This window comes from Chlamydomonas reinhardtii, chromosome 1, assembly GCF_000002595.2.
Source record: "Chlamydomonas reinhardtii strain CC-503 cw92 mt+ chromosome 1, whole genome shotgun sequence".
NCBI lineage: Eukaryota > Viridiplantae > Chlorophyta > Chlorophyceae > Chlamydomonadales > Chlamydomonadaceae > Chlamydomonas > Chlamydomonas reinhardtii.
Window position 1 is genome coordinate 4,035,205 of NC_057004.1, and position 25,447 is coordinate 4,060,651.

At 64.6% G+C, this 25,447-nt stretch overlaps 5 protein-coding genes across 5 annotated transcripts; 3 read left to right on the plus strand and 2 right to left on the minus strand.

Annotated features, from left to right (window-relative positions):
- The first annotated feature begins 61 nt into the window (after positions 1-61).
- On the plus strand, positions 62-8,632 carry CHLRE_01g026300v5 (uncharacterized protein). The gene is made up of 16 exons (XM_043058563.1): positions 62-314; positions 423-463; positions 654-785; positions 1,035-2,878; positions 3,045-3,165; positions 3,324-3,468; positions 3,643-3,938; positions 4,065-4,156; positions 4,302-4,424; positions 4,702-4,855; positions 5,084-5,197; positions 5,365-5,497; positions 5,666-5,857; positions 6,021-6,168; positions 6,339-7,346; positions 7,539-8,632. The coding sequence occupies exons 4-16, from the start codon at positions 1,173-1,175 to the stop codon at positions 8,212-8,214; spliced, it is 4,908 nt and encodes a 1,635-aa protein (XP_042928477.1). The 5' UTR covers positions 62-314; positions 423-463; positions 654-785; positions 1,035-1,172; the 3' UTR covers positions 8,215-8,632.
- Positions 8,633-8,741: 109 nt separating this feature from the next.
- On the plus strand, positions 8,742-14,993 carry CHLRE_01g026350v5 (uncharacterized protein). The gene is made up of 5 exons (XM_043058564.1): positions 8,742-9,392; positions 9,565-9,780; positions 9,952-11,701; positions 11,825-13,730; positions 13,887-14,993. The coding sequence occupies exons 1-5, from the start codon at positions 8,942-8,944 to the stop codon at positions 14,088-14,090; spliced, it is 4,527 nt and encodes a 1,508-aa protein (XP_042928478.1). The 5' UTR covers positions 8,742-8,941; the 3' UTR covers positions 14,091-14,993.
- Positions 14,994-15,041: 48 nt separating this feature from the next.
- Positions 15,042-18,063, plus strand: CHLRE_01g026400v5 (uncharacterized protein). Its single transcript, XM_043058565.1, has 8 exons — positions 15,042-15,201; positions 15,270-15,312; positions 15,378-15,617; positions 15,748-16,054; positions 16,331-16,684; positions 16,926-16,995; positions 17,105-17,198; positions 17,372-18,063. Exons 1-8 carry the CDS (start codon positions 15,194-15,196, stop codon positions 17,594-17,596), a joined length of 1,341 nt encoding a protein of 446 aa, XP_042928479.1. The 5' UTR covers positions 15,042-15,193; the 3' UTR covers positions 17,597-18,063.
- A 4-nt stretch (positions 18,064-18,067) lies between these two features.
- CHLRE_01g026450v5 (uncharacterized protein) lies at positions 18,068-21,141 on the minus strand. Its single transcript, XM_043058566.1, has 8 exons — positions 21,059-21,141; positions 20,310-20,385; positions 20,070-20,138; positions 19,879-19,914; positions 19,681-19,755; positions 19,076-19,566; positions 18,588-18,824; positions 18,068-18,421 (listed from the first exon to the last, which is right to left on the minus strand). The coding sequence occupies exons 2-8, from the start codon at positions 20,346-20,348 to the stop codon at positions 18,352-18,354; spliced, it is 1,017 nt and encodes a 338-aa protein (XP_042928480.1). The 5' UTR covers positions 20,349-20,385; positions 21,059-21,141; the 3' UTR covers positions 18,068-18,351.
- Positions 21,142-21,195: 54 nt separating this feature from the next.
- Positions 21,196-25,441, minus strand: CHLRE_01g026500v5 (uncharacterized protein). Its single transcript, XM_043058567.1, has 10 exons — positions 24,999-25,441; positions 24,580-24,725; positions 24,380-24,506; positions 24,065-24,240; positions 23,802-23,877; positions 23,523-23,647; positions 23,215-23,361; positions 23,012-23,059; positions 22,611-22,784; positions 21,196-22,411 (listed from the first exon to the last, which is right to left on the minus strand). Exons 1-10 carry the CDS (start codon positions 25,207-25,209, stop codon positions 22,115-22,117), a joined length of 1,527 nt encoding a protein of 508 aa, XP_042928481.1. The 5' UTR covers positions 25,210-25,441; the 3' UTR covers positions 21,196-22,114.
- Positions 25,442-25,447: the final 6 nt, after the last annotated feature.

Below are 25,447 nucleotides of genomic sequence, written 5' to 3' on the forward strand. Positions count from 1 at the left end.
TCGACATGGGGTCCAACCGCCGCTTGACTCTCGAACCTTGTCCTCCCGCGTCACAGCCAGCCTCTTATAGCAAATTTATAGATAGCACGTCGCTGAACCTTGTTTGATAGAACCTCGTGACCACCGGCCGAACTTTGGCCAACTCGCGACCCACGCTTATTTATCTGTCCTTGGCGTTGCTGGGAGCCTACTCGTGATTTTAAATTATTCGCTTCGCGTCTTTCGCCGGAATGCCTGTCTTATCGACAGTATGAGACACCGTCTCTGGAGCTTGTTGCTTCTCTGCAGCTTTGCCCTGCTCGCGCCAGCAAGAGGTATGTTTGCTACGGTTCTGGGCGCTGGTGCCTTGCCAGGCTGGCGAAAACTGACTTCGGCATGCTGCACTCGACCTTTCTCCCATCTCCCACACTGTGTCGTCTCAGGGCAAGGCGCAGAGGGGCAACCAGGACATCTTGACGGTCAGGTGAGGCGCACGGGCACATATGCGTTGCTTGGTGGGCGTGTCGCCAAAGGCGGGCGTGAAGCGACAGAGTGTCCCCTTCGCTCCCCGGACACCCCCGTCCCGCACAACACGTGACTGGGTTTAATGCAGACGAGTTACATATAGTCTTTAACAGCTTGCTACCATTATTTATGGGTGTGTGACATTCCAGGCGGCGGGAGAGGGCTGGCGCGCTCACGAGGCTGTGCCAGGAGCAGCAACGGGCGAGCCGCACCAGTGGCAGACTTGTGTTGATGGTGCATGTAGCGCCGAAGCATCTGCGGGGGCGCCTGGGCAATACCAGGTGAGATTTACTGGCGAGCTGTTGAAGCTTCATTTGTGTCTGCGCGTGTTGCGCGGAGGACCAGGCGGGCTGTGTGCCAAGGCCGCGCGCACATGCACGAGGGTTCACCAAGGTCCCTGTGCTGTTGGGTCTGCATGGACACGATTTGGGTAGCGTACGTGATGCTGAGCACCAAACAACCCGTCACCAGTTGTAGGGCGCAAGTCACCCGCACACGTAGTCACGCTTATACCTCATGTTGCGCTGCAGGCGGGCGGCCAAGGCTACGCTGGTGTGCCCGACCCACATGGAGCCCAGCCGGAGGCCGCTGACCCACATGGGGCCCACGATGCGGCGGCAGCCGACACGTACGCGGATGACTTGAGGTACGCCGCCGCTTACGCCAGCATGCAGGACTTCGCGTATGCTGGCGAGGATCTGGAAGCAGCCATGGCGGTGGAGGAGCAGCTCTACTACCCTGACCCGGAGGAGCTCCAACGGTATGAGCAGGAGCTGCAGGAGCTGCAGCAGGCGGAGCAGCAACAGCAGTACCCGCATCAACACCATAGCGATGCTGCGGAGCAGCTGAGCGGCGGCCATTATGCGGCTGCTCAAGCCGATGAGGTGTACACCTCGGGCTCGGAAGAGGTGTTCTACCCGGACCCCGAGGAGCTGCTAATGTATGAGCAGGAGCAGCTCCAGGCGGAGCAGCGGCTGGAGCAGCAGCAGCAGCAACAGCTGCAGGACCCGTACACGCAGTATGAGCAATTAGAACAGCAAGACCCCTACGCGCAATATGAAGAGCAGCAACAGCAGCAACAGCAGCAACAGCAGCAGCAGCAGCAACATGACCCGTACGCGGCGGCTCAGTACGAGCTGCAGGAAGACCCGTATGCGCTGTACGACCAGCCGCCGGGCGAGCCGTTCGACGGGTCCACCTACGTGGCCGGGGAGGAGCAGATCTTCCAGCCCGACCCAGATGAGCTTCGCATGTACGAGCAGGAGATACAGCAGCTGCAGGCGGACTCGCACCTTGCCGCCGAGTCAGCGACGATGTACGAGTTTGAGGTCGCCTCGCATCATCAGCACGCGGACGCCGCAGCAACGGACTGGCCAGGCAGTCAGCACGACGCAGCCGAGCACGAGGGCGCTGGGGCTTGGCAGGAGGAGCCTGGCGCGGGGTACACGGATGTCCCGGCAGCTGGCAGTGGGGACTATGATGCTGACTTTCAGGAGGCCCTGCGTGCAGAGCAGGCGGCAGAGTATCAGCGGCAGTTTGAGGAGCAGCAAATGCGCGACCTGTACCTGCAGCAGCAACAGCAGGAGCACGGGCAGGGGGTTGCTGTGGAACAGCAGGGGCAGCAGCAACAGCAGCATTTTGAGGCATACAACCAAGAGGCAGCTGCAGGAGAGTATTATGCTGAGCCGCAGACCCAGCAGCACTGGGATTACGCAGGCCAGCACCAGGAGCAGTACCAGTACGAGGAGCAGCAACAGGACGCTGCTCATGACGCGGACGTTGCTGACGCACATGCTGTGCCGCAGACCCAGGAGTGGGGCGTCGAAGGCCAGCAGTACCAGCATCAGCAAGGCGGTCAGGAGGGCGTGCCCGCGGGCGGGCATGGCGGGAACGGCTGGGGTGCGGCTGGTGGCGTTGCCGCTGGCGAAGCTCAGCAGGTGCAGCCCCACCAGCAGCACCAGCATGAGCAGATGCAGCAGCATGCAGGCAGCGAGCCGGTGCAGGTGGACGGGCACCCGCACGAGCACGCGCGGCAGATTCACCAGATGCTGCAGCAGGAGCAGGAGCAGGCGCAGGCGCAAGAGCTGGCGCAGGAGCAGGGGCAGGAGCAGCAGCCGGCGCATGCCACGGATGCGGAGGCGTCGGCGCTGGTCGACCAGGCGGCGGCTGCGGGGCACAGCACCTCGGATGCCAGCGCTGTGGACGCCGGCGGTGCAGACGCCGGCAACGCGGTCGCTGGCAACGCGGAGGCCGTGGCTGACTCTGTGTCGGGGGACCAGCCGCAGCGGCCGCCGCTGCCAGCCACGCACGCCCATCTGGAGTTTCGCATCAATTCGGCGCTGGGCGACCTGAAGCCGGAGGATGTCCAAAAGATGTAGGTTGCTTAGCATCACGGCATGAGGGGTTATCGACAGCTGGACTAGGGAGCAAGCGCCAGAGCCGTGTTTGCTCCAGTGACACAGTATGCATTGACGGTGCCAAATCCGCCTTTTCTTATGTCCGTCGCTTTCTTGGCGTCATCGTGCGCCTGTGGCCTGCAGGGTCAAGAGTGCCCAGAAGCTGCTGTACGCGGAGCCCACGGCGCGCAACACGCGTGACGGCGCGGCGCGACTGCGTGAGGTGGACGCGCTGGTGCAGAAGGCGCTCCCCAACGAGCCAGTGGTGAGCTGCTAGCCATGGTGCAGAGTGGGGGATGGGCTCACGACACTGCTTTGCTACTATGAGAGCTTCATCGCCACAGTAGTTGTGCCCTCATGTTCCGGCGAGGTCTGGCAGAAGGGGAAGCTCATTCTTTCCCTTTGTTGCTGTATTGCGCGCAGACGCGTGCGCCGTGGCCAGCGCCACCGCCTCCCCAGCCTGTGGGCGGCGAGGGCGCCGAAAGTGCCGTTTCCGAGGCGCCCATCCCGCTGCCCACGCGGCCGCCGCGGTCGCTGGCCAACGAGGTGGCCACCAACCGCATCAACGGTGAGGCGCGGGCGCTTGGTGCACGATACGCACAGATAAACATAGCCTCATCGCCATGCTTCACGTTCCCAAAAAGCATGTTCGGCATTGCATGTCGTCTAGCCCTGACTGTTCTATCATATTACGCAGCTGCTGAGCTCTTTGCTGACTTATGTTCACACCCTTGCCCGCTAGGCCTGTTCAAGGCCGCCACCGCCACCTTCCAGCTGGCGGCGCTGCGGGATGCCGGGCTGCTGCCGCAGGACCCGCATCAAGAGGAGCAGCCCGCAGCTGCGGCGAGCGGCGCTGAGGGGCAGGCGGGCGAGGCGGGCGCTGCAGGAAACACCCAGGCAGCCGAGCAGACCCCTGGCGCCGGCGCAGGCACGGGCCTGGCGCCTCGCGACCCGCTGGCCACCATGGTCGGCCTTCATCAGGCGGCGCGGGCTGGCAGTCTGGAGGCGCTAATGGCGCTGGCTGACCGCCATGCACAGGTATGGTAAAGACAGGAGAGCGGGCGGCAGCAGCTGTACTGCCGGCAGCCCCTGAGATGTGAGGCGCTTAATTTCAGCCGTCCTCATGTCGCCATGTGTCAACACACGGTGTGCGCTGCGCCGCAGGGTGTGGGGGCGCCCGCCAGCTGCCCGCGCGGCATGCAGTTCGCCAAGGTGGCGGCCATGTACCTGCTGTCGGAGGTGGAGAAGGAGCAGAGGTGGGTGTAGGGGTGTGGGTGCGGATGGGTGTGTGCACGGGTTGCGAAGCACCAGGGCAAGGGGCGGGCGCGTGGTGCCAGGCGTGGTGACGCACGGGTATACGTCGTGTGACTGAGGCGCGCGCGACGCTGCATCCGGGTGCAGGTACGCCGCGCCGCTGATGCCCGTGTCGCTGCGTGAGCGGCACGCGGACGGCGGCTATGTGGCGGCGGAGGACGCTGAGAACGGCGCCGACGTCATCAGCCTGGAGGAGGACATGGCCATGCGGTGAGAGTGCCGCTGCCCGGGGGGTGTGTGTAAATACCAGCCCAAACTAAACGATAACCAACGAAAACGGGGGGGGGCGGGCAGCAGTTTCATGGCAGCTCTAAAGCAGCTGTGTAAGTGTGTCCTGGAACTGCTCTATGCGTGTGGAACTGTGCACCTGCAAGCAGCCCGGCTCCTCGCCGCTGGGGTCTGGCGGCATGCCGCATGACAGCGCGTGTGCCCATCGGTGCCTTTCTTCCCTCCCTATGCGCCCCGCCCCGCCCCGCCCCGCCAACAGCGGCAACCCCGACGCCCAGCGGCGCATGGCCTACCGGCGGCTGGTGGGCCGCGGCATGGAGGCGGACCCGGAGGGCGCCTTCCACGACTTCCAGGCCGCCGCGGCGCAGGGCGACCCCTACGCCATCTTCAACATCGGCTACATGTACCTGCGGGTGCGCGGCGCGGCGGTGCTTGCGAGGCCCTAAGTCATGACGGATGCGGTCCCGGGCTTGCCTATGTCGCCTCAGCCGTGCGAACTAAAGAGTAGCTTGATGGCAGCACCCGAAACGGTGATTGCGTGCGATATGGCTTTGGTGATGATCCGATATTGCGGCCTGGCGCACGAGCACCGCACCGTATGCACATCACTGAGTAGTCACCGCGCATGTGTGCACGTGCAGGGCCTGTTCGTGCCCCAGAACTACACAGCCGCCAAGGAGCAGTTCGAGCAGGCGGCGGCCAAGGGGCTGTCGTCAGCGCACAACGGCCTGGGCGTGCTGGCCTGGAACGGCCAGGTGCGGCGATGGTTTCGCGAGGCCCGGACTGCCATTGGCCGCTGGTGCTATGTCGAATATCCAGGGTGTGGAGGCCTGCTTGCTGCCCCTGCAGCCGGTCAACGAGGCCACCTGTGCCGGCGTGTGACGCGTGTGTGCTCACAACTGCTCCTCCACCGCGCCTGCAGGGCATGCAAGCCAACCTGACCGCCGCGCGCGAGGCGTTCGAGCGCGGTGCGGCGCTCAACAACAGCGACTCGCTCTACAACCTGGCCACCATGCACTACCACGGCGCCGGCACGCCCGTCAACCAGTCGCTGGGTGGGTGACGGCGTCGCGTCGCGTGCGCAACCTCATTCATGGCATACTGATGATTCGAGCAATCTATCTGGCGGGGTGGGCGGGCGTTGTTGAGTGAATGCTACAGATTGCGTGGTTACCAGGAGCGGGTCGCGCTGATTAGCTTCATCCCTGTCTTTCCCGCCACAGCCATTGAGTACTTCAAGCGCGCCTTCGAGCACGGCCACTGGCGGGCGCCGTACATGCTGGCGCTGGCGCACGAGGCGGGCGCGGGCGTGGAGCCCAACTGCACGGCGGCGCTCAAGTACATGCGCGCCTTCTTCACCGACCGCTCCGCCTGGGGCGACCAGCTCACCGCCGCCGTCAAGCTCCTGGACAAGGGTGGGTCGGCGGAACGGGACGGGGAGGGACGGCAGAGACGCGGATGGAGTTAGGGATGGGGGCCCGGGGTTTGGCATCTGCAAAGTGCAGGGCTGCGCCTGAGGACGGGCTGAAGCGCGGATGAGTGGATCGAGCTAATATTGCAAGGTGTTCTGTGGTGCAGGCGACACGTGGGGAGCGCTGGTGTCGTATGTGCTGGTGGCGGAGCAGGGCAGCACCACCGGCGCGGCCAACGCGGCGTGGCTGCTACGGCGGCGCGCCGGGTACAACGGCCCCGACGCGGACGTGATTGCCGCCAAGTTCTTTCACAGGTGGGCTGCTGCTTAACCTGGGCTTCTCGTACTTTTGTCATCGCTTATCTTGTGTTGACGATCGGGCGCCCCAACAGTGCGAGTTTGGAAAGGAAGGGTCGACACTGTGCTTGCGATTGTGCAAGGCCGTGTGCAGGCGAGTAAGTTTTTGCCGTTTCTTCTCCTGTCAGGGCCGCCCGTCAGGGGCACAGCCCCAGCATGGTGGAGCTGGGCCACATGATCCTGGCCGCCGCGCCGCCCTGGACGCCGCCGCCGCCTCCGCCGGCGAGGGAGGCGGAGAAGGAGCCAGCCAAAGAGGAGCCAGCTAAGGAGGAGCCGGTGAAGGAGGAGCAAGCAAAGGAGGAGCAGGCGAAGGAGGAGCCAGCTAAGGAGGAGCCGGCGAAGGAGGAGCAGGCGAAGGAGGAGCAGGCGAAAGCAGAGCAATTGCAGACAGAGAGCAGCGAGCACAAACCAGCTGAAGCCACGGAGGCGGCTGCCGCTGTGGGCTCAGAGGTCCAGGGCGTCGCCCAGGAGGCTGCCGCCGGCCAGCCTGTTGCCGATGTGGCCGCCTCGTTGGCCCAGCAGGACGCTACCGCGGCCACGGACTCGACCTCACCCAGCAGTGCAGACAACAGCGCATCTGGCTCCGCGGCGGCGGCAGCCGCTGACGCCGGCGCTGCGGGCGGCGCTGCTGGTGTTGCCGACGGCGCTGCTGCAGACGGCGCTGCTGCTTCTGCGGGTGGCGCTGCTGCTACCGACGGCACTGCTGCAGACGGTGCCGCGGCAGCCGGCTCGACTGACGCCAGTGCTACAGCTGCAGGCACCGCCGCCGAGGGTGCGGGCGGCGCAGCCGCCACCGACGCCTCCGCCGGTGCCGGCGCCGCCGTGGGCGCCGCCGCCAACGCGGCTCCGACGCCCAACGCAGCCGACGCCACCCAGAACGTCACCGTCGCCAATGGCACCTCGCGTGTGCCCAAGTCCATGTACGACGCGCCGCCGCCGCCGCCCCTGGTTGAGCCGGGGCCGCTGCCCACGGGTCGGGTGGTGCTGGGCGTGACCACGGCCGCCGAGGCGGTGGCCTGGTACCGCGCGGCGGCGGCGGCGGGCGACGCCGAGGGCCTCTTCTACCTGGGCTGGGCCACCTACCACGGGCTGGGCACGCCCGAGAACGCCACCTTTGCACGCCTCCTGTGGCTGCGGTAAGTCTCCGCCGGTGTCTAGTGCTTGTCCCAGCTGTGTGTGCCCTGTCCTGCCCCTGCCCCGGGTCCTGTCTCCTTCCCCCGGTCTTGCCCTGTCCTTCCAAGCCTAGGCCCTGCTGACGTGCGCCCCTGCTCTCCCCTCCCCTCCCCAACCCAACCCAACCTAACCCTATCACCCGCACGCCCGCACAGCTCCTTCGAGGTCGCGGGCATCCGCTCCACCCGCGCCATGGCGCCGCTGCTGGCGCTGGCCGGCATGCGGCTGGACGGCTGGCTGGCGCCGGCGCTGGGGCCGCACGCCACCGCGCGCCTCTACAACAGTCTTGAGCGTGGCCACGAGGCGGCGATGGCCTGGGCGCGGCAGTCGCCGCTGATGGAGAAGCTGGGCGCAGCTGCCGGCAAGGCGGCGGGGGCGCTGCAGAAGCTGCTGGTGGCCGCGCCCGAGCAGGGAGCTGGCGGCGTGGGCGCAGGAGAGGGCGCTGGGGCGGGTGGGGAGGGGGAGGGAGCGGAGGCGGGAGACGGGGTGGGAGGGACTGGCGGCAGGGCGGGGTTGGAGAGCGGCATCGTGGCCCTGTGGGGCCGCTTCCTAGACGGCGTGGCCGCCAGTGCCAGGTACGCCTGGCGGCGCGTGGAGCGCGGCGAGGTGGCGGAGCTGGCGGCGGAGGCGGTGGGCACTGCGCGTCGCTGGCTAGGAGCTGGCAGCAGCGGCGGGAGTAGCGACGGCAGCAGCAGCGAAGGCGGCGGTGGCGCGCCGCCGCCGCCGCCGGGGCTGCTGGCGAGTGAGAACGCCCTAATGGCTGCCATGACGGTGGCGCTGGTGATAGTGCTGGTGGTGCGGCGGCGGCGCCTCGCGGGCCGGACGGCATGAGCGGCGGCGCCGCGTTTGCTAGGTTAGTAGCCGTGTGCGTGTGTGCGTGTGATCAAGCTTGTGTGCATAGGTGTGTGACCGCAGGCTGGCGTCAAGAGGGTTCATGAACATCGTGACACTGCGCATGGAGACATTGATCAGGCTTGAGGTGTGCATGGGTTCCAAAGCTCCGGAGGGCTTGGTTGGGAGGAGTGATCACTGACACCATCATGACCTAAAGTGCAACACTGTTTCTTGGTACTTGGAACGCACTAAACAGACACAGTGCGGGGCTGGACTGGTGGCACTGGTCATAGCAGGCATGGCAAGCGCTTTCTTGTGTGCAGAACGCGCACAGCATGTAACGTGAGGTTCTGCTCTTGCAGTGAAAGCATGAGTTGTTGCAACTACCCAGTGTCGGCTGTAAGCTGATTGTGCTCCATCGGCGTCATCCCGAGGCGGTTGGCAAACGTCGATCGTTCGTGTCATCGCGCTTATGTCAGACAGGGTTTCGTTTCCCGCGCAAAACCCTTTCGCCATCTATGACTCTCCCTTGGTGAAGCCCAAGTGTGTTGCAATTCGCACATAGTACCAAGCGTGTTCATCAAGCGGTATTACCGGTATAAGAGGAAGCAGGCGAGACGCCCTTTGGCCTGCCGAGCACTAGCGCGGCACCAACTTCGGGCCCAAGCGGCTGCGAGCCCATGTTACGAGGCGAGTAGCTACAGGCTCGCACAGCCGACTTGCAATGGAAGTCGCGGCGGCAGGACCAAGTTCGGGTCGGTGGCATATTCCGACCGACCCACCAGCGCAGGGCGCGCCCTCGGCGCCCTCGCGGCAAGGCTGGGAGCGGCCTGCCGAGCTGGTACACGGCGCGCTGCCGCCTCAGGCTGCTGCGGAATGCGATGCGGACCAACAGCGGCCGCTGCAGCAGCAGCCGCTGACTTTTAGCCGCTGGTTCGCGCGGCGAACGCGCAGAGCGGACATCGCGATAATCACAGTCGAGGCCCTGTTTATGAGCTGGCTCCACGCCGCTCGCCTCGGCGGGGCGCTTTACTGCGGCGAGGGCGCGGCCGCGGCCAGCAGCAGCGCCGGCAGCGCCTACCCGTGCGGCGGCGGGCTGTGGTCCAAGCTGCTGTGGTCGCTGAGCTCGGGCGCGGTGCTGGACCCAGTGCTGCGGCTGCGGATGTGGGACTATGGTGAGTGTGGCGTGCGGACTTGGGCAGTCCTGTATAGTAGCATAGGGGTGCGCAGGCCATGGGTGGGCCCTCTGCGGCGTCGTGAGGCCCTGGCCTACAGGCTACAGCCATCCTTAAGCAGGCGGGCTGGCACCGCATGCTGCCGACCTCCTCCTTACGCACGGCACCGCAGGCGGACTGCTCTACACCTGGACCCATCTGGCGGTGGTGCTGATTGCGCTGCTGGCCCCCGCGCTGTACGAGCGCTGCCGACACGCGCTGATGGCCGGCGTGGGTGTCGCCATGCTGCTAGGCGTGCACTGGTCGCTGTGGGCCGCGCCGTCTGCGGCCTTGACGGCAGCGGCCTACTACGCAGCCGGGCGCCGACGCATGGGGGCTGTGTACATGGGTAAGCGGCGGGACTGGCCGACATACAGCATGTTAACGGTGGCGTGGGTGAAGGGAGCTGGGTGCTGGGTGCTTGCCTTGCACGTGACAGGGCACCGCCCCGCTACCGTACACCTATCCGCCCACCGTGCACGTGCCTGAGCTGTCGGCCTGTCTGTTGCCCTCCCTCCAGGCTGGAAGAGTGCCACCGTGTTTCGGGTGCCCGCCTCCGCTCAGCTGGTCACGGGGCCGCTGCTGTGGCTGCTGATGGCGGCCGCACTGCCGATGACCGACCGCCGCATGCCGCCGCCCGGCAGTGACGCAGGCGGCGGCACAGACATCCTGAGGCTTGCGGTCCAGTCGCTGCTTTCATTTGTGGTCATCGCCGTTCTGCCCTACGTCCTCTGCCGCGTCCGGGAGGCGCGGGTGCTGCGGCCCGCTTACCGCGAGTACTTGCGCAGCTGTGCGCGTGCTACTGCCGGCGGAGGCGGCGAGGGTGGCGGCGCAGCGAATGACCCCAGTTTCCGATCGTGTGTGGAAAGCCAGGTTGCTGGCGAGGAGGTTAGCGGCAGCGGACGGTCGAGCCCCACCTGCGCGACGGGCGGGGCAGCAGGCGGCGAGTGCATGAGCAGCAGCCGCGCAACTTCGCCCTCGCCCTCCGCCTACACCTCAGCCTCAGCCTCAGCCTCAGGAGACTCGCTCGGCCAGTTCGTTGCTGCCACCGCCGCATGCCGCGCTCCAACGCCCGCCCTCGATGGGCTCAGCCGCTGGGCCGGTCACCGCAGCATCCTCGACCTGCCCAGGCGGCTGCCTCTTCCCGGCAGTCCTTTGGCAGTGCCGTCTGGCTTGCAGCCAGCAGGGGCTTGCGCCCCGGTCCCGACAGCACACGCTTCCGCGGACGCCCCCCGTTCAGTGCTGTACCGGTCCCACACCATGGCTAACGGGCTTCTGAGCCGCAGTCGCAGCGCCCTGGTAAGCATCAAGGTGCCCATTCGGCACCGCGGCTCTGGCTCCGGCTCCAGCAGCCTTGCCAGGAGTGCCGTTGAGAGCAGCTCTAGGGATTTGCTGTCATTCGAGCAGGCGTCAGCCCTTGTGCTGCGCTGCACAGAAGCCGCTCTTAACACACACAATGCTACACAAGCTCAGCGGCGGCTGCAGGCAGCGGCGCCTGCGGCCGTGCCGCTGCGCTGCCTGTCGGCGGTGTGTGTGGAGGGCTGCGTGCAGCTGCTGATGGTGGTGCACTTCGTGACGGCGGGGGCGGAAGAGGAAGGGCCTGGTGGGCAGTCTGTGGGGCAGGAGGCTCAAGGCGGGGGTTCCTCCCTACACCGGTCTGTTCACCACGTGCGGCTTCAGCCAGAGCAGCTGTCCGGCGCAGCCGCGGCTGGTCAGGTGCGCAAGGCTGCAGCCGGCGCATCGGCTGCGGTGACGGCAGAGGGGGGCGCCGGCGATGAGGAGCGGGCGATGGCTGCGGCCGCAGCTGCAGCCGTGCAACAGCTGCTGGCGCACATCGAGGCGAAGGTGGAGCAGATGCCAGCAGCTACCGGCGTCTCCGCCGCCAGCGCCAGTAATGGCCCTTCCGTCACGGCTGCCTCAACCGCCGCGCCAGCCTTCTGCTGGCCGCCCGCGCTGCCGCTGTTGACAGCTGCACCCGGCGATGCGGCAGCAGGTGCTGAGGTGGGCGGGGCAGCTGGTGAGGGTGACGAGGCGGTGGTGGTGCTGCTGCAGCTGCCGGCGGGCTCGGCTCGTGGCCTGCGCTCTGTGCGCTGCGTGCTAGCTGGACCAGCAGCGGTACCGGCAGCACCGGAGCCCGGAGGAGACGGCGCAGGCGCGGCGGCGGCTGTAGCCTACATGGATGTGGAGCTGCCGCTGCGGCTGCTGCAACAGCCACTGGCGGGCGGCGATTCAGGCGGCGTGGAGAAATCTACTGTGTCGGCTTACGTCAGGTGCGTGTGGATAGGGCTGCAAGTATTGGGCTAGATGTGCATGGTGTATTGCTGTTTCTTCTGGTTGTGGTGTCTGTGCTCATGTATGACGTCAATCCCTGCTCTTCACTCCCCTGCTTGTAGGCTGCCCGTGCCTCCGCGTGCACGCATGGGGGCCGGCGGGCTGCGCATGCTGCACGTGCTGCCACCCTTAGGACATGACGATGCACCATCGGCCGAGGAGAATCACTTTGCTGACGTCACCACCACCACCATTCGACCAACATGGCTGGCAGCAGAGCATGGGGCCGAGGGCACGACCGCATTCCCGGCGGCCTCCTCCCTGGCCTCCTCCGCCTGCGGCACTGCAGCAGACGCCTTTGCACGCGCGTCAACCTCTACAAACGACTACTCCGCTTTTAATTTCTCGGCCGCCTTCTCCTCATCTGCTAACGCGGCCGGCACCTCCAGTGCCCGCAGTAGCATGAGTGGCGGCCCCGACAGCACCGCACCACTCGCGGTCGTGCCGCTGCTGGTGGTGGGGTCTGAGGCGGCGGCGGAGCTGCAGCAGCTGCATGGGCAGGTGCTGGGAGCCGCGGCAGTGACACAGCTGCATCAGCTGACCACCACGGCTGTAGCAGGCGCGGCTGTGGAGGCTGAGGGAGGCAGCAGCCACAGCGCTGGAGAGGGGCTGTCGGGTGCTGCCGCGGCGCTGCAGCACAGCGGCCTGACCAGTCTGGTCCTGGATTTTGGGGCGCTGCTGCAGCTGCCTCAGAGCTTTGCCGCCAGTGGCGCTGACGCCGATGAGGCTGCCATCACGGAATTAGCGGCGATGGCGTTTGGTGACCTGTTGCGCTTCCTGGCGGCACAGCGCATGGCGGGCTGCCGGTGTGAAGCGCTGGCGGCGCTGCAGCGGGCAGGCGTGCAACTGCTGCTGCCGGGAGAGGACGCGCAGGAGGAGGGCGGCTCGGAGGCAGCAATGAGTGGCGGGGTAAACCCTTTGCGGGCGGCGGTTGCGAACATGTTGCCGGCTGTTGTAGTAGGCCCACCGCTCATTACCGCAGTCGCCGCTGCAGTGGAGGGCTCCGGTGCTACGCAAGCCTCGCCGCCTCGGGCTGCCCACATGTCTGCTGCGGCGGGCACTGTCGCCGTAGCCGCAGCCGCAGCCCGCGGCACAGACACCAACGGAGTCGGCGGCTCCAGCGCTGTGCCCAGTCCAGCCAGCCGCCCCTCACGTTCCGACTCAGGCTGTTGCTCAGGGGCTGCGACGAAGCTGGTCTCTACAGCGACGGCGGCACCAGCTGCGTCAGGAGGCACACCGCAGGAGAGAAAAGCCGCTGCGGTGCCCCTGGCGCTACCCGGCCAGCCTGGCGGCCGCCTGTCAACACAGCTGGTGATCTGGTGGCTGCGAGTTCTGGCGTTTGGTTTCCCCGGCCCGTCGACCGCCGATTCCGGCACCCCAGGTCGTCCACAGCAGCAGTCTCCGGGCTGGTCCGCAGCTAGACCGAGCCGGACAGAGGCGGCTTACCAGGAGCACAAGGCCGCGGGCTGTCGCGCCCTGGACCGTATGGCGCTCGTTATCGTGACCGTGTTCAGGATGCTGTCGCTGCTGCGGACATGCACGGCGACCGCGAGGGGCAGTGCCGCAACGGCGACGCAGCACACGGCAGTAACCGGACCGGCGCAGCCCCCAGCCGCGGGGCTCGAGCTGTGCGCCGCTGCCGGCGGCGGCTGCCCGCGGCCGTACCTGGAAGGCCGCTGCGGCGGCCTGACAGGAAGCCAGCTCGAGGTCATTGGGCAGTGTCTCTTCCTGGGAGCAGGCATGCTGGGCATCGCGCTGGCGGCCTGCACGCGGCTGCACCAGCGGCGGCGCAACACCTTCCTGCTGCTGCGCGCGGGCCTGGACGCCGCGGTACTGCTGGCGATGACACTGCCGCTACCGCGCTGGCCGGCGCCGCTGCTGGGGCTGCCGGCGTGGTGGTTGGAGAACAACCGGCGGTGCAAGTTTCACTGCCTGGTCTACTGCCTGTTCGAGCCGCTCACACTACAGGTGCGCGGTTGCAAGTTTGAAGGTGGCACCACAGATAGCGTTGCGTTGTATGGCCGCTCTCGTGTACACGTACGGGATATGTTTGGCGAAGCCACCAGTGCTGACCGTACCTGCTGTTGCCGCCCGCCGCTTCTGCGCCCTATCGTCCGCGCGCAGATGTCTCCGTACCTGCAAGCACGGCTGGAGCTGATAAGATTTGTCCCCGCAACGCTATACGAATTCTACAGCTTGGGCTGCCGCTGGCGGCCCGCGCTGGGCTCCGGGCTGGCGCACGCGGCCGCCGCCATCCTGCTGTCCGCATTCACGGACGCCTTCAGCCGGGACGCCTACATGCGCAGGGCCCGCGGCGGCCGGCAATGAACTCAACAAAGATCTGTGTCCAAGCACAACATTTTGGCAGCAGTAATGTTCTATGAGCGTGCACTGGCAACCAGCCAGGTGTTGCCATGCAACCTCCTCCCGCATCATCACGGCTGGAGGTGGTCGTGCTTTCTGATGTATGACTCCTGCGCGTAGGAGATGCCAGGGATCTGCTGGGCTCAGCCTAGCATCTGTGCAGACGTGCGTGTACATAGCGGCATGGGGCAGGCGCTCATGCATTCCGACCAAGCATACGCAACCACGCACGAGTAAGAGCGCAGTTTGGTAGTGTGTCGTCCTGCCACTCCGGAGTTCATTAACGGAGTTCACAAATGGAATTCGTTAAGGAAGCCCTTGCTGGGCGACGACGAAGGGCGCGTTAGGTGCGGGATTGCATTGATATCACTATATCAGGTGCGGTACGTGTTGTGCGGTGTTGTGCCAGAATCGTCGGCGCAGTCTCATGTGCACACACGCCGGCGGTCATGTGCATGCAACGGAGCGATGTAGTGCCGCCCATACCAGCTACCGCGGACTTGAATGGCCAAAGCATACGGTTCCGACAGAGACGCAAATAGCAGAATTGCGGTGCACTACATTACAGGCCTGCTGGGGTCCGGGGACTGGGGCCCTGTTCGGCGGCAAGGCGCCTGGCGCATGTCGCGTGCGTGTGGCAGCACTTGGCATGCAGTAGCTGCACGACCTCGCCCAGCAAGGGCATCGTCACTGAACTCCGGAGTGGCAGGAATTGCGCATCAATCGGTGGTGCGGGTCTCAGAGAGTGGAGCTGTCTGAGCGCATAAGTGATCGCCCCTGGTGCCGCAGTTTGGCGGCGGAGCGTGGGGTCTACTGGGGACGAGCATGGCGGTCGCATGGGGCGCGCCAACCGTCTGGTCGTTGCCAAGTTCCTTACCAGTTGACACGAGAATTTGTTGCTTATTTGTAACCCGAATCATGCCGTTACTGTCAAGCGCAATAACAGCATTCAGACGTTGATACGGTAGAGCCCCGCGGCAAAACCAAAACTGCAGTTCCGGATAGACACCGCCAAGGAATGGTCTCGCATATTAGTTATCAACGATGAACCAGCATTTTCTAGAGGCATGGAAAGGTAAAGAATAGCGGCGAGGTGGCGCGCGCGAGCACTGCAACAGCTGGTGACCCTATCAATTCTTTCAGGACGGCGAAGCAACATGCAGGAGCAGCATCCCGAAGAGCAACGGTGCGTCGATCACGTGCGGTCGAGTGGTGCCAGCGATGAAGGAAAATGCTGTTCGGCGTTCGCAGGTGGCCTTGTACACCTGGTGCAGCTTCTGCTGCCTCTGCCTGTTATACTTTACACCGCGGGCCAGCTATGCGGTGCGGGACCTGCTGCTGGTCTACTTCCAGCCTATGGTGCCCATAGTCTTCGCCCTGTGGCTATGGGCACACAACGTGCAGCGCTTCTACGCGCTGGGCATAGAGTATGACATGTGCTTCAGCGCGAAGGACCGCAAGTACCTGCTGCCTTCAGGGGAGCTCTACCGGGTGAGCGCGGGGGACTTGTGCCGGCCGCGTTGGGTTTGCGCGTGGCATCCCGACACGTTGGTCGCCTGCCACCGGCCAGACGCCACCTTCCCCCCTTGCCCTCCCATCTTGCCCCCCGGCCCCGACCCAGATCGCTCTGTGGCTGACCGCCGTGTGCCTCACCTGCGCCGCGGGCTTCGCCAGCATGGGCGCGCTGGGCTTCTACACCCTGGCCGACTACATGCCGCTGATCATGTACTTCCTGGCCGCGCTGTTTGTGGTAGCGCCAGTCAACGTGTTGGACATGCCCAGCCGCCTCTTCTTCGGCGAGACGCTGCAGCGCGTGCTGGTGCCGGTGCAGGAGGTGACGTGGGCGGACTTCTTGATGGCGGACATCGCCACCAGCCTCAGCAAGAGCAGCGCCGACCTGTGCAAGGTGGCGCTCGCGCTGCTGGCGGGTAGGACGGCGGGCCGCAGGCCCATGCTGCGGCGGGGCAGGCTTGGGGGGGGGGGTACTTCATTCCAATCCTTGGAGGGGGTTGCATGATCGAGCTTTCCAATAGAAGGCACATGAGGGGGTGGGGGACTTTGCCTGCAGCGCGGGTTGGGTTGGGCAGGGCGCCCGAGCCAGCCGCTGTGGGCACACACGAAACGGGGCCACGTAAGCGCGTGTAAGGCCTCCCCAGCCACCGAACACCACACATACTGTTTGGCCTCCCTACACCGCGCTGCAGGCCCCGCGCTGCACGCCCTGGTGGCAGCCGGCTCCGCGGGCGCCGCGCCGCGCGTAGTGGACCCGCTGGCCGCGCCCGTGCTCTTCGCAATGTGCCTGCCCTACGTGATCCGCTTCGTGCAGTGCCTCATCGTGCACCGCACCACCGGCAACCGCGCGCAGCTGCTGAACGCGCTCAAGTACGCAACCGCCTTCCCGGCGCTGGTGCTGACAGCCATCGAGCACGAGTACCACGTGTCGGACCTGGTGTACCCCATGTACAACTGGTGGCTGGGTGCCATGTTCGTAAACAGCCTGTACTCGTACTACTGGGACCTGGAGATGGACTGGGACATGCCCTGGCTGGCGCAGCCGGGTGAGCTAATCAGGGGACACCAGTAAACGGGAGGAGCACAAGGGGCGCGTACAGGAACTGCGGGGCAACAGGAAGGCGGGTGGGGTGCGAATACGAGCGGTGGGAAGGGGAAGATGGCAAGAGGCACGTGCTAGGAGGATGGATCCCGAGACGTAGTGCGGGATGGTGGGGTCTGGGGTCCGGTGCGCCAGGTGTTATGGCAGAGGCGGTGCCCGTAACCACATTTCGCTTGGCCCCACAGGAGGCCAGACGGTCCTTAGGGTGCTGAAGCTGCCTGGCCTAAGGTCTGACAGCATGTTCCGGAAAAGCTGGTGAGTGCTGAGTACAGATTTTGTCTTGTGGTGCTAGGCACTGTCTGTGTCTCTGTAGCAACACCTCGGCTCTATCCCTCCTCCTACCGTGCTGCCCACCCCACCGCAGGTATGTGTGGGCAGCGCTGTCCAACTTGGCGTTGCGGCACACGTGGGCGCACCGCCTGATCGGCAAGCTGGAGAAGCACGCCGTGGTGCTGCTGGTGCGTGCGGCACGGGGCACGAGCGCAACCGGGTTGGAATGGGGCGTGATGCTGCACGCGAACAGCCCGTCGCTCCCACGCTGGCTACCCCATTCCGGCCGGGACTGCCTCTCGGGCGCTGCAGCACGTGCACAATGTCACCATTCGTCCTCTCCGCTGCTGCTCTGCTGCAGGTGATGGCGTTGCTGGAGGTGTTCCGGCGCTACCAGTGGACCTACATCCGCGTGGAGACGGAGCTGCGCAAGCTGCGCATACGCGCCTCGCACGGCCACCTGGCGGACCTGGGCCAGCGGGACGGCAACGGGGCGGGCTCGGGCGGGCTGGGCCTCGGAGGGGCGGGCGCCAGCGGCACGGTGCCGCCACCCACGGATCACCCCATCGTGGTGACGCAGGACTAGATGCATCATGGGACAGTCGTACGTGCACTGCATGCAGAACGGGACCATGTATCCGGACTACCGTAGATTGAGTTCGGGAATCAGAATGGCCGACAGCGCTTCGGTGTGTGATGGGACAGGGTTTAGGCAGGTTGGCGAGGTCCCGTAGGGTGCAGCTGATGCCCATACCCCAAGCAGACGGCAAACAGTTTGCAGCGGCAGAGCAGATGTGCATGCCGACAGCGCTTCGGTGACGAGTCTGGTGCGGCTGCGTAGGTATGGGGCGTGCCGCAGTTTCCAGCCGCGTCCTGCTTGCTTTGGCGTGCGCGATGGGACAGTGTTAAGGCAGCGTTGGCGAAGTCCCGTGGGGTGCTTGCTTTGGCGTGTTCGGTATCACTGGATTGATCCAGATATCAAAGAACTAGACTTGCGGACTTGCCCGGACGCATGTCGACGTGTCATGTGCCTGTCTGCTACGGGTGAACCCCTTGGTCTCTGAATGAATTACACATATTAAAGGGACTCCGCCGTTGCATCCGATAATCCGACGCCCGGGAACTGCAAATCGCGTCAATCCTCTGTTGGCGCAATCCTCCGTAACAGCCTTCCGCTGCATCGTTCTGCGTGAGAGCAGTCACTGTCCCGCGTCAACGAGGTCCGAATAGTGTTCCCGGCGCCGACTTCTATGCCAAGCTACCGCCGCCGGCACGAAAGCTCTCCCGAAGTGCAGCGCTAAAGAGACCCCGAACCCGCCTCCTTGCTGTACCATAGGCGGTCTACTCGGCCTTCTCCTCCTCACGGGCGGGGCTGCCGCTGCGGGCCGGCGAGCGCGAGCGGCTGCGGGACCTGTGCAAGCACGCGTGGACAAGCAATCGGAGTCAGCACTTCAGCACAAAGCCAACTGAGGTGAATAAAGAACAAGGTACTTGACGGGTTTGCACGGAACACGCGGACTGAAGATGGTGCACGCATGCCATACAGCGCAGTACGTCTGATCGACACGCGAACGTACCGGCTGCGCGAGCGCGAGCGGCTCTTGCTGCGCGCGGGCGACTTGGAGCGGGAGCGCGAGCGGCTCTTGTCGTGGCTGCGGGACCGCGAGCGGCTCTTGCTGCGGCTCTTGGACCGGGAGCGGCTGCGGCTCTTGCTGCGGCTCTTGGAGCGGGAACGGGAGCGGCGGCCACGGCTGCCGCCGCCAGAGACACCGGCAGGACCGTCGCCGCGGTCCTCACGCACACGGATGCGCGCACTGCAGGACGGGCGAGGACAGGTGAAGGGCCACGACAGGGATACGTCAATACGCGGGTTCTCACACATGACCTGACGGCAACGCGCGCAACCTGGGCACCGCCTTGCTGCTCAAAATTACATGAGCACCACGAGACATTTGCGGATGGGAAACTGTAAGCTCCCTATCACATTCCCTGACCACCGCGCCTTGCCTTCACATACCCCTTCGCATCCTTCAACGTCCCAGCCCAGCCCCTCTACGGTACTCACGTGTCGTAGGGATTCTTGAACTCGCTGTCGTCCAGCTTGCGTAGCGCCAGCTCCAGGTCGGAGCGGGTGGCGTAGTCGATGAGGCCCAGCATGCCGCGGCCGTCGCGCATGACCTGGCTGAACGTCACCTCGCCGGCGCGGCGCATGTGGTCCTTCAGGTCCTGCCACGAGCAGCTGAGCGGTAGGTTGGTCACGATGACGCGGAAGTCGGTGCGGCGGCTGGGGCCGAAGGGGTTAGGGCCCAGGCTGCGGCCGCCGCCGCCACCGCCGCTGCCGCCACCACCGCCTCCGTAGCCGCCTCCACCACCACCATAGCCGCCACCGCCGCCTCCGTAGCCACCACCGCCGCCTCCGTAGCCGCCTCCTCCACCGCCACCATAACCACCACCGCCGCCGTAGCCGCCTCCACCGCCACCGAAACCACCACCACCGCCACCGAAGCCGCCACCGCCACCACCAGCACCGCCACGACGGCCGTGTGACACCTCAACCTGCATGGCGTAATCCCGAAAGCTCTGTTGAAACACCGTTCTTCAACTGATTTGCTCTGCGGGCAATATTTGAGACATTCCAAGCGGCAACCTTAATCCGGTTCACGCACTCACCCTCAGGCGCTGGCCTTGGAACTCGATGCCGTCACGGCCACGCACAGCGTCCGCAGCGTCACGCTCGTCCTCGAACTGCATGCACCAGAGGACCGAGGCACTTAAGCATGTGGCGCTTTCTGCAACTGCTCACAGCTACCCACTGAAGAACCCGAGGTGCACTGCCCGACGCTTAACCGCTACCACGGTTGCGCTTACCTCGACAAAGGCGAAAGCGGGCGGACGGGGCCCAATCTGCGGCGAGCGGACAGCCATGTTGCACGGGGCATATGCGGTAAGGGCCAGTCAGCAACTCTGCACAAAACATTAACACGGCGGACCGACGCCGATCACCGTACGAGCTTAAGCCTGACAGTGCTGAGCCCCAACCACCCTACCCCATTGTTCACCTTGAGGTCCACGCTGCGGATGCGGCCGTACTTGAAGAACAGGTCCTCAACCTCGCGCTCGCGGACGTCCTGGAAATGCGTAAGGAATGAAGAGGGGGCAGCATGCTTTAGCGAGCAAAGCGAGGGACCCAAGCCTGGATGCACACCCATCACCAGGCGCTCTGGCCCTTACCACATTCTTCGCAAAAAGACTGCTAGCCGACATGCAGCTTTCGTATCAAGACCCCACCGCGCACTCACCATGGGCAGGTTGCCCACGAACACGCGCGTGCCAGCCATGTTGGCGGCCGAGACGAACGCCGACGCTCAACCTCCCCTGTGCAGCGAATGAGTTGTGATGGTACACGAGGTCCACCGGGCGAAGTGATGGGGATTGTCAGGAGGGTCCTCGCAGGGCGTGCGCTCCCGCCTCGCAGGAGTGCCGCGCCTCGTGCGTGCGCCTCGAGGTGTATGCCAACTCCCGCCACGCCACGCTGGCCTGAGCGCCTCGCCGCACAGCATCGACAGCCGCTCCCGCCCACGTCCTCATATCCGGGCTGCCACTTCTTCCCCCGGCTGAGGCGATTGAGCGCCAAATCCGCCCTCCAAGGCCACGCCGGAGGTGAACGTCCATGCGTCGAGTGCCCACAGTCCACGCGTGCATGGACGCCCACCGCACAGCCCGCATGGAGCACCTGGATGTCCTCCAGGCGCAGAAGTTCTGCTTTTTGGCTTGCCCAAGAGCGCCCACGTCCGCGATCGCCTAGGCTAACTCCCTCCCTCCAAAGTCCCTCTGGGTCCTCTCCGCTTTGTGGTCCGATTGCAATTGTGATAGGAGAAGATGCAAGGGCTGTCAGCTGGGGCTGAGCGGCGGGAGGAAGCGACTAGAACAAACAGTGCGCGCCAAACGTGCGGCGAACGCCCTGCTGCCCCGCAAGCCTGGTCTACCAACTTTCCGACTTCCTATACAGTCTCCACAAGCCCTGCATGTGCCCAGGCCCTTCGCATACCTCGGCGAGCTCAGACGACGCAGATTCTCTTGACGAGGCGGCGCCCTTGGTCGTTTGCGTTTAATTGAGGAATGCCTGGAAATTGTTTTAGCAGGTGTTTGTATTGGTGCGACAAGTCAGAAACCGCTCGGTCCATCTTGGCCGATCTTCGCGGTTCCGTTGACTGGACATGATGTTGCGGAAGCCCGCCGCGGAACCAGGGACTAAAAGGGCCAATCAGCTACCATGCGTGCAGCATGCATACTGCTGAAGAACTATTGGGCTTTTGGGGACCTCCGACACTGGGGGGCCAGGTCAGCTCCCTCCCTCGGCATGCCTCCCGGTGCACATCCAGGGTCTGAACATGGCCTGGTTTGCAGCCAGCCACCAGCCCACCAGAACATCCGCGCTCTATCTCTAACGGTGACTGCCAGCAAGGTATTTCATGTTGCATGGTGTGGGGCCGCCCCATACCCAGTGCACGCAGCACTTCATGCCACTCCCGCAAAAACGCGCCTGTCACGCCACAAGCGCTCAGAGAAGGACCCGTCAAGAATCCATGGTCTTCAGTCCGCACACCATATCGAAACCGGCAATATGAAAGAACACTACCGCATCATTTGTCGCCTTTCTACTATCTGGCCTTGCATGCACCACGTTTGTCAGCAATGGCCGCTAACTGCCTCCAGGCACATGAATACACACGCCCCGATTGTCAGTGTATGAACCTTGGCATGGCAGTGGCTAGGCCGTCGGGGTCCACACTCCCGTAGGTCCAGCCAGCTGCTTGTTCCCGCAAGTTGAAATCACTGTGTGTGTGTGGTTACAAGGTGGTGAGCACGACGTGCATTCCTGAAATCACGCCCGCCCCAAGTCCGGCCACCGCTCAGATAATAATTAAGCACTGCTATCCCTTACAGATGACCAGACATGCTGGTTGCTACGTATCCTTTATTCATCCACCGCACACCCTGACACTATGCATGCGAGCCGTTTCATGAGTAAACATGCGGCCTGCTTGCTATGTCCCTGTCGACGGCAGCCCCTCGCACGCTCCGCATCCTTTCACACAGCCGTTCAGCTGCGCGGTGGCGGAGACTTCTTCGTGCGAGCTCGAGGTGACGGGCTGCGGGGCGGCGGCCGGGGCGGTGGCGGCGAGGTGCGCCGTGGCCGCTTGGGCTTCAGTGCGGCAGGCGGCGGAGCGGCAGGCGGTGGGGATGGCGGCGGCGGTGGCGGTGGCTGCGGCAGCGGCGGCGATGGGGCTGAGCCAGGACTGGTGCTGTTGTTGCTGCCCTGGCCATTCACCCCAAGAGCCTCCGAAAGCTTATCGCACTCATAGGTTGTAAACCGCATCTGGTTGAGGCGGCCATCATACTGCAGGGATGGGGACACACAGAATGTGAGGGCTGGCTACAGGGCTGCACCACAACGCCCTAACACACCTGCCCATCCCCCTGCTCAGCACCTTTCCCCCAACCTGCACTCCTCAGTCCTCACTCCTCGCCCGTCCAATCGTGCGTGGATGCGTCCCCAGCCCCCCAGCCCCCAGCGCCCCGACCCCCAGCCCCCGCACCGTGACGACTGTGTCCAGCATCAAGTTGGCGCCCAGTACGGTGCTGCTGTAGGCGTTGTCGAAGAAGCCCAGGCACCAGGCGGCGCCGTAGGGGTACAGATAGTGCAGCGGCGACCGCGTCAGCCGCCCGCCGCCCGCCAGCAACAGCTCCATGTCGGGGAAGTAGGCGCCCAGCTGTGTGTGGGTGTGGTTCAGCGGAGGTAGGTGGTGGGCAAAGGCATGGGATGAGGTAGGCCCCTTCTATGGCCAGTGGAGTCAGTTGTAGGTGGTGGGCAAAGGCATGGGATGGGGTAGGCCCCTTCTATGGCCAGTGGAGTCAGTTGTATGTGTGCTGGAAAGCAGGCAACGTTGGCCAGAACGGCACGACGGCGCAACCGGCCCACCCGGCCGCCGTGCCGCACCTTGCTTGCATCGTCTGCCGGCGCGCCCTTCCAGCAGATGTCATCAGACTGCGCCAGGGACATCACACACGCGCAAAACCACAGGCAGCAGTCGGCGCAGCAATGGAGGGGACACGCCCGCGGGCGTGCCCGTGCATCACACGCGCATAAGGCCCGCCTTCGCCTGATGCAGTCCTTATGCGTGTACGGCAGCCAGCACTCACGTAGGCACCCGGCACGGACACAAGGTCGGGGTTGGCCTCGACGTGTCTCCGGATGGCCGCCACCAGCGCGTTGTACACATTGCGTGTGAAGTAGCTGAAGGTTGTGCCGCTGTCCCAGATTGTGCCCAAGCCGTACGAGAACCAGGTCTGCGAGAGCACGAACGGTTTGTGGCGCAACGCGGCGTTATGGCGAGCGTACCAGCAGCGTACAGCTGTGGGAGACATGCAAGTATAACATGATGGTGTGCGCTCTGCGGCAGGGCCGCTATCGGCCGCGGTGTTGCAGAGTACTGCCGCAGGCGTCGCACCTGCCCGCTAACCAGCTGTTGGTCGTTAAAGTTCAAGCCCTCGATCTGGATGTTGAACTTGTTGGTGTTGCCGACCACAGGGGTAACGACGGGCGCCGGCGCGTCCGCCGGCAGCGCCACATTCCCTGCGTCCAAGCACAATACGGTAGGCGCATGAGCCATCAAAATAATTGACCAGTCATCCCACGCTTGCACAGGCAAACGGTATGTGTGAGGCGTGCAAACTCCAGGCCACAGTGTCCGCTGGCAAAGCGGTTTACTTCTTGGACTCCCGCTCACCCAGCAGCAGGACGCCCTCCCTGGGTGCGCCGAAGCACATGGAGAATGCGTCATCGATGACGCCCTGCTGCACCAGCTGCTAGGAGTGACGGGCGAGCAGGGGAGCGGGGTGCTACTGAGTGCGTGTGTATGAGTTTGCAGACTTGCGGTGCCCTACATGCATATGGCGTGCGCAGGCACGCATGCGCAAGCCCTCACCACCCCACCCACTCACCCATATCGCACCACTTTCAACCTGGGCCCCTGCACGCTCCTGGCCTCACCTGCCCATACAGGGACGCAGGGGTCCGGCCCATCCCGAACACGCCGTCCGCGATTTGGCTGTACAGGAGCCCAGACTCGGACTGGGCGCACCCAAACACGAAATTCGCTGCCGGGCCGCCGTCCCCCACCGCCAGCATGTCTTCCGCCAGGAAGCCGCTTGTGCTGCTTCCCTCCACTGCGGAAATCAGGACAGAGGGGCCAGCATTCCAGGCAGGTTGACCTACGCAGGCTGGTAGTAACCCTAGGCCCTCGTCTGCTCGGTGTGTGTATTCCTTTGGCACTGCAGTACAACCGCCCGCAGGCCCTGCACTCACGATAACGTATGCTGTAACCGCACTGCTCATTGTTGCAGCTGCAAGAGTTAGCTCCGCAGAAGCACCGGGCGTCTGAGCAGCCGAACGTGGACGAGGTAGATGATAGTTCGGGCTTGAACATGCCAGTCTGTGGTGCAAGTAGGGTTCAGAACTAGTAAGGGTAGGATGGCGGGAGCGTCGTTGCAGGCCCTGGCACGCACCTTTGATGGGCCGCACCTCGTGCACCCAGAGCAGGGGAAGGCAGGCAGCGTCGACCCGGTGTCCAGGATGCCCGAGACCGTCTGTCCCGGCGTCCCGATGGTCAGATACGTGTAGTAGTACCCAAGCTCGGGCACGTTTCCGTAGACTGTCGGGCGGAGGCACATGATTTTGTGGGTATAGCATGGCGGTGAGTGAAATGCCACGCGCATCAAGCAATCTGCTGGGCCCTGGGGCGTTCAAGGAAGGGGTTGGTCGGGACGAAGACCTGACAGCAGTGGCACCCAGCCCTTCCCCGCCGCACCCCGCCCCGCATCACATTACATGACACAACACCGCCCCCCGCCCTATCCTACTACACACAATCCCACCTCGTCCACCCGCTCCACTGTGCTCTGCCAGCCCTGCCCTGCCCCCTCACCTGGCCTGGTTGAGCTCCTTAGTAAGTGCCGGCGTCTCCGTACGCCGTCAGGAAGCTTGTGATGCCTGACGGGCAGAGCAAACGCTCGAGTATGACTCGGGGCCAAAGGACTACCGACAGCTTCCGCGCCGAGCTCGATGGCCGAACATGCACTGGACCACGCACAAACGACGAGCGCTGCTTTGAGAAGACTGGTCCATAGCCGGTTCATAGTCTGCAAAGCTGCGAATGACTTGTTATGGACAGCGCTGCTGCTCGCCGGTGGCGGACGCTGTGCGCCTGTAGCGCCGAGTCGTGCTGGCTCCTCGTAAACCTAAGAGTATGATGCGTGTACTTGCAACTTATTTATCAACCGAATATCGGTCTTCTAGACGGTAGCTTGTGGGCAAGTCATAAGCTCGCGGATCCTGGTATGGCCGACAGCTCATGTCCGCTCGTGTAGGTGCTGT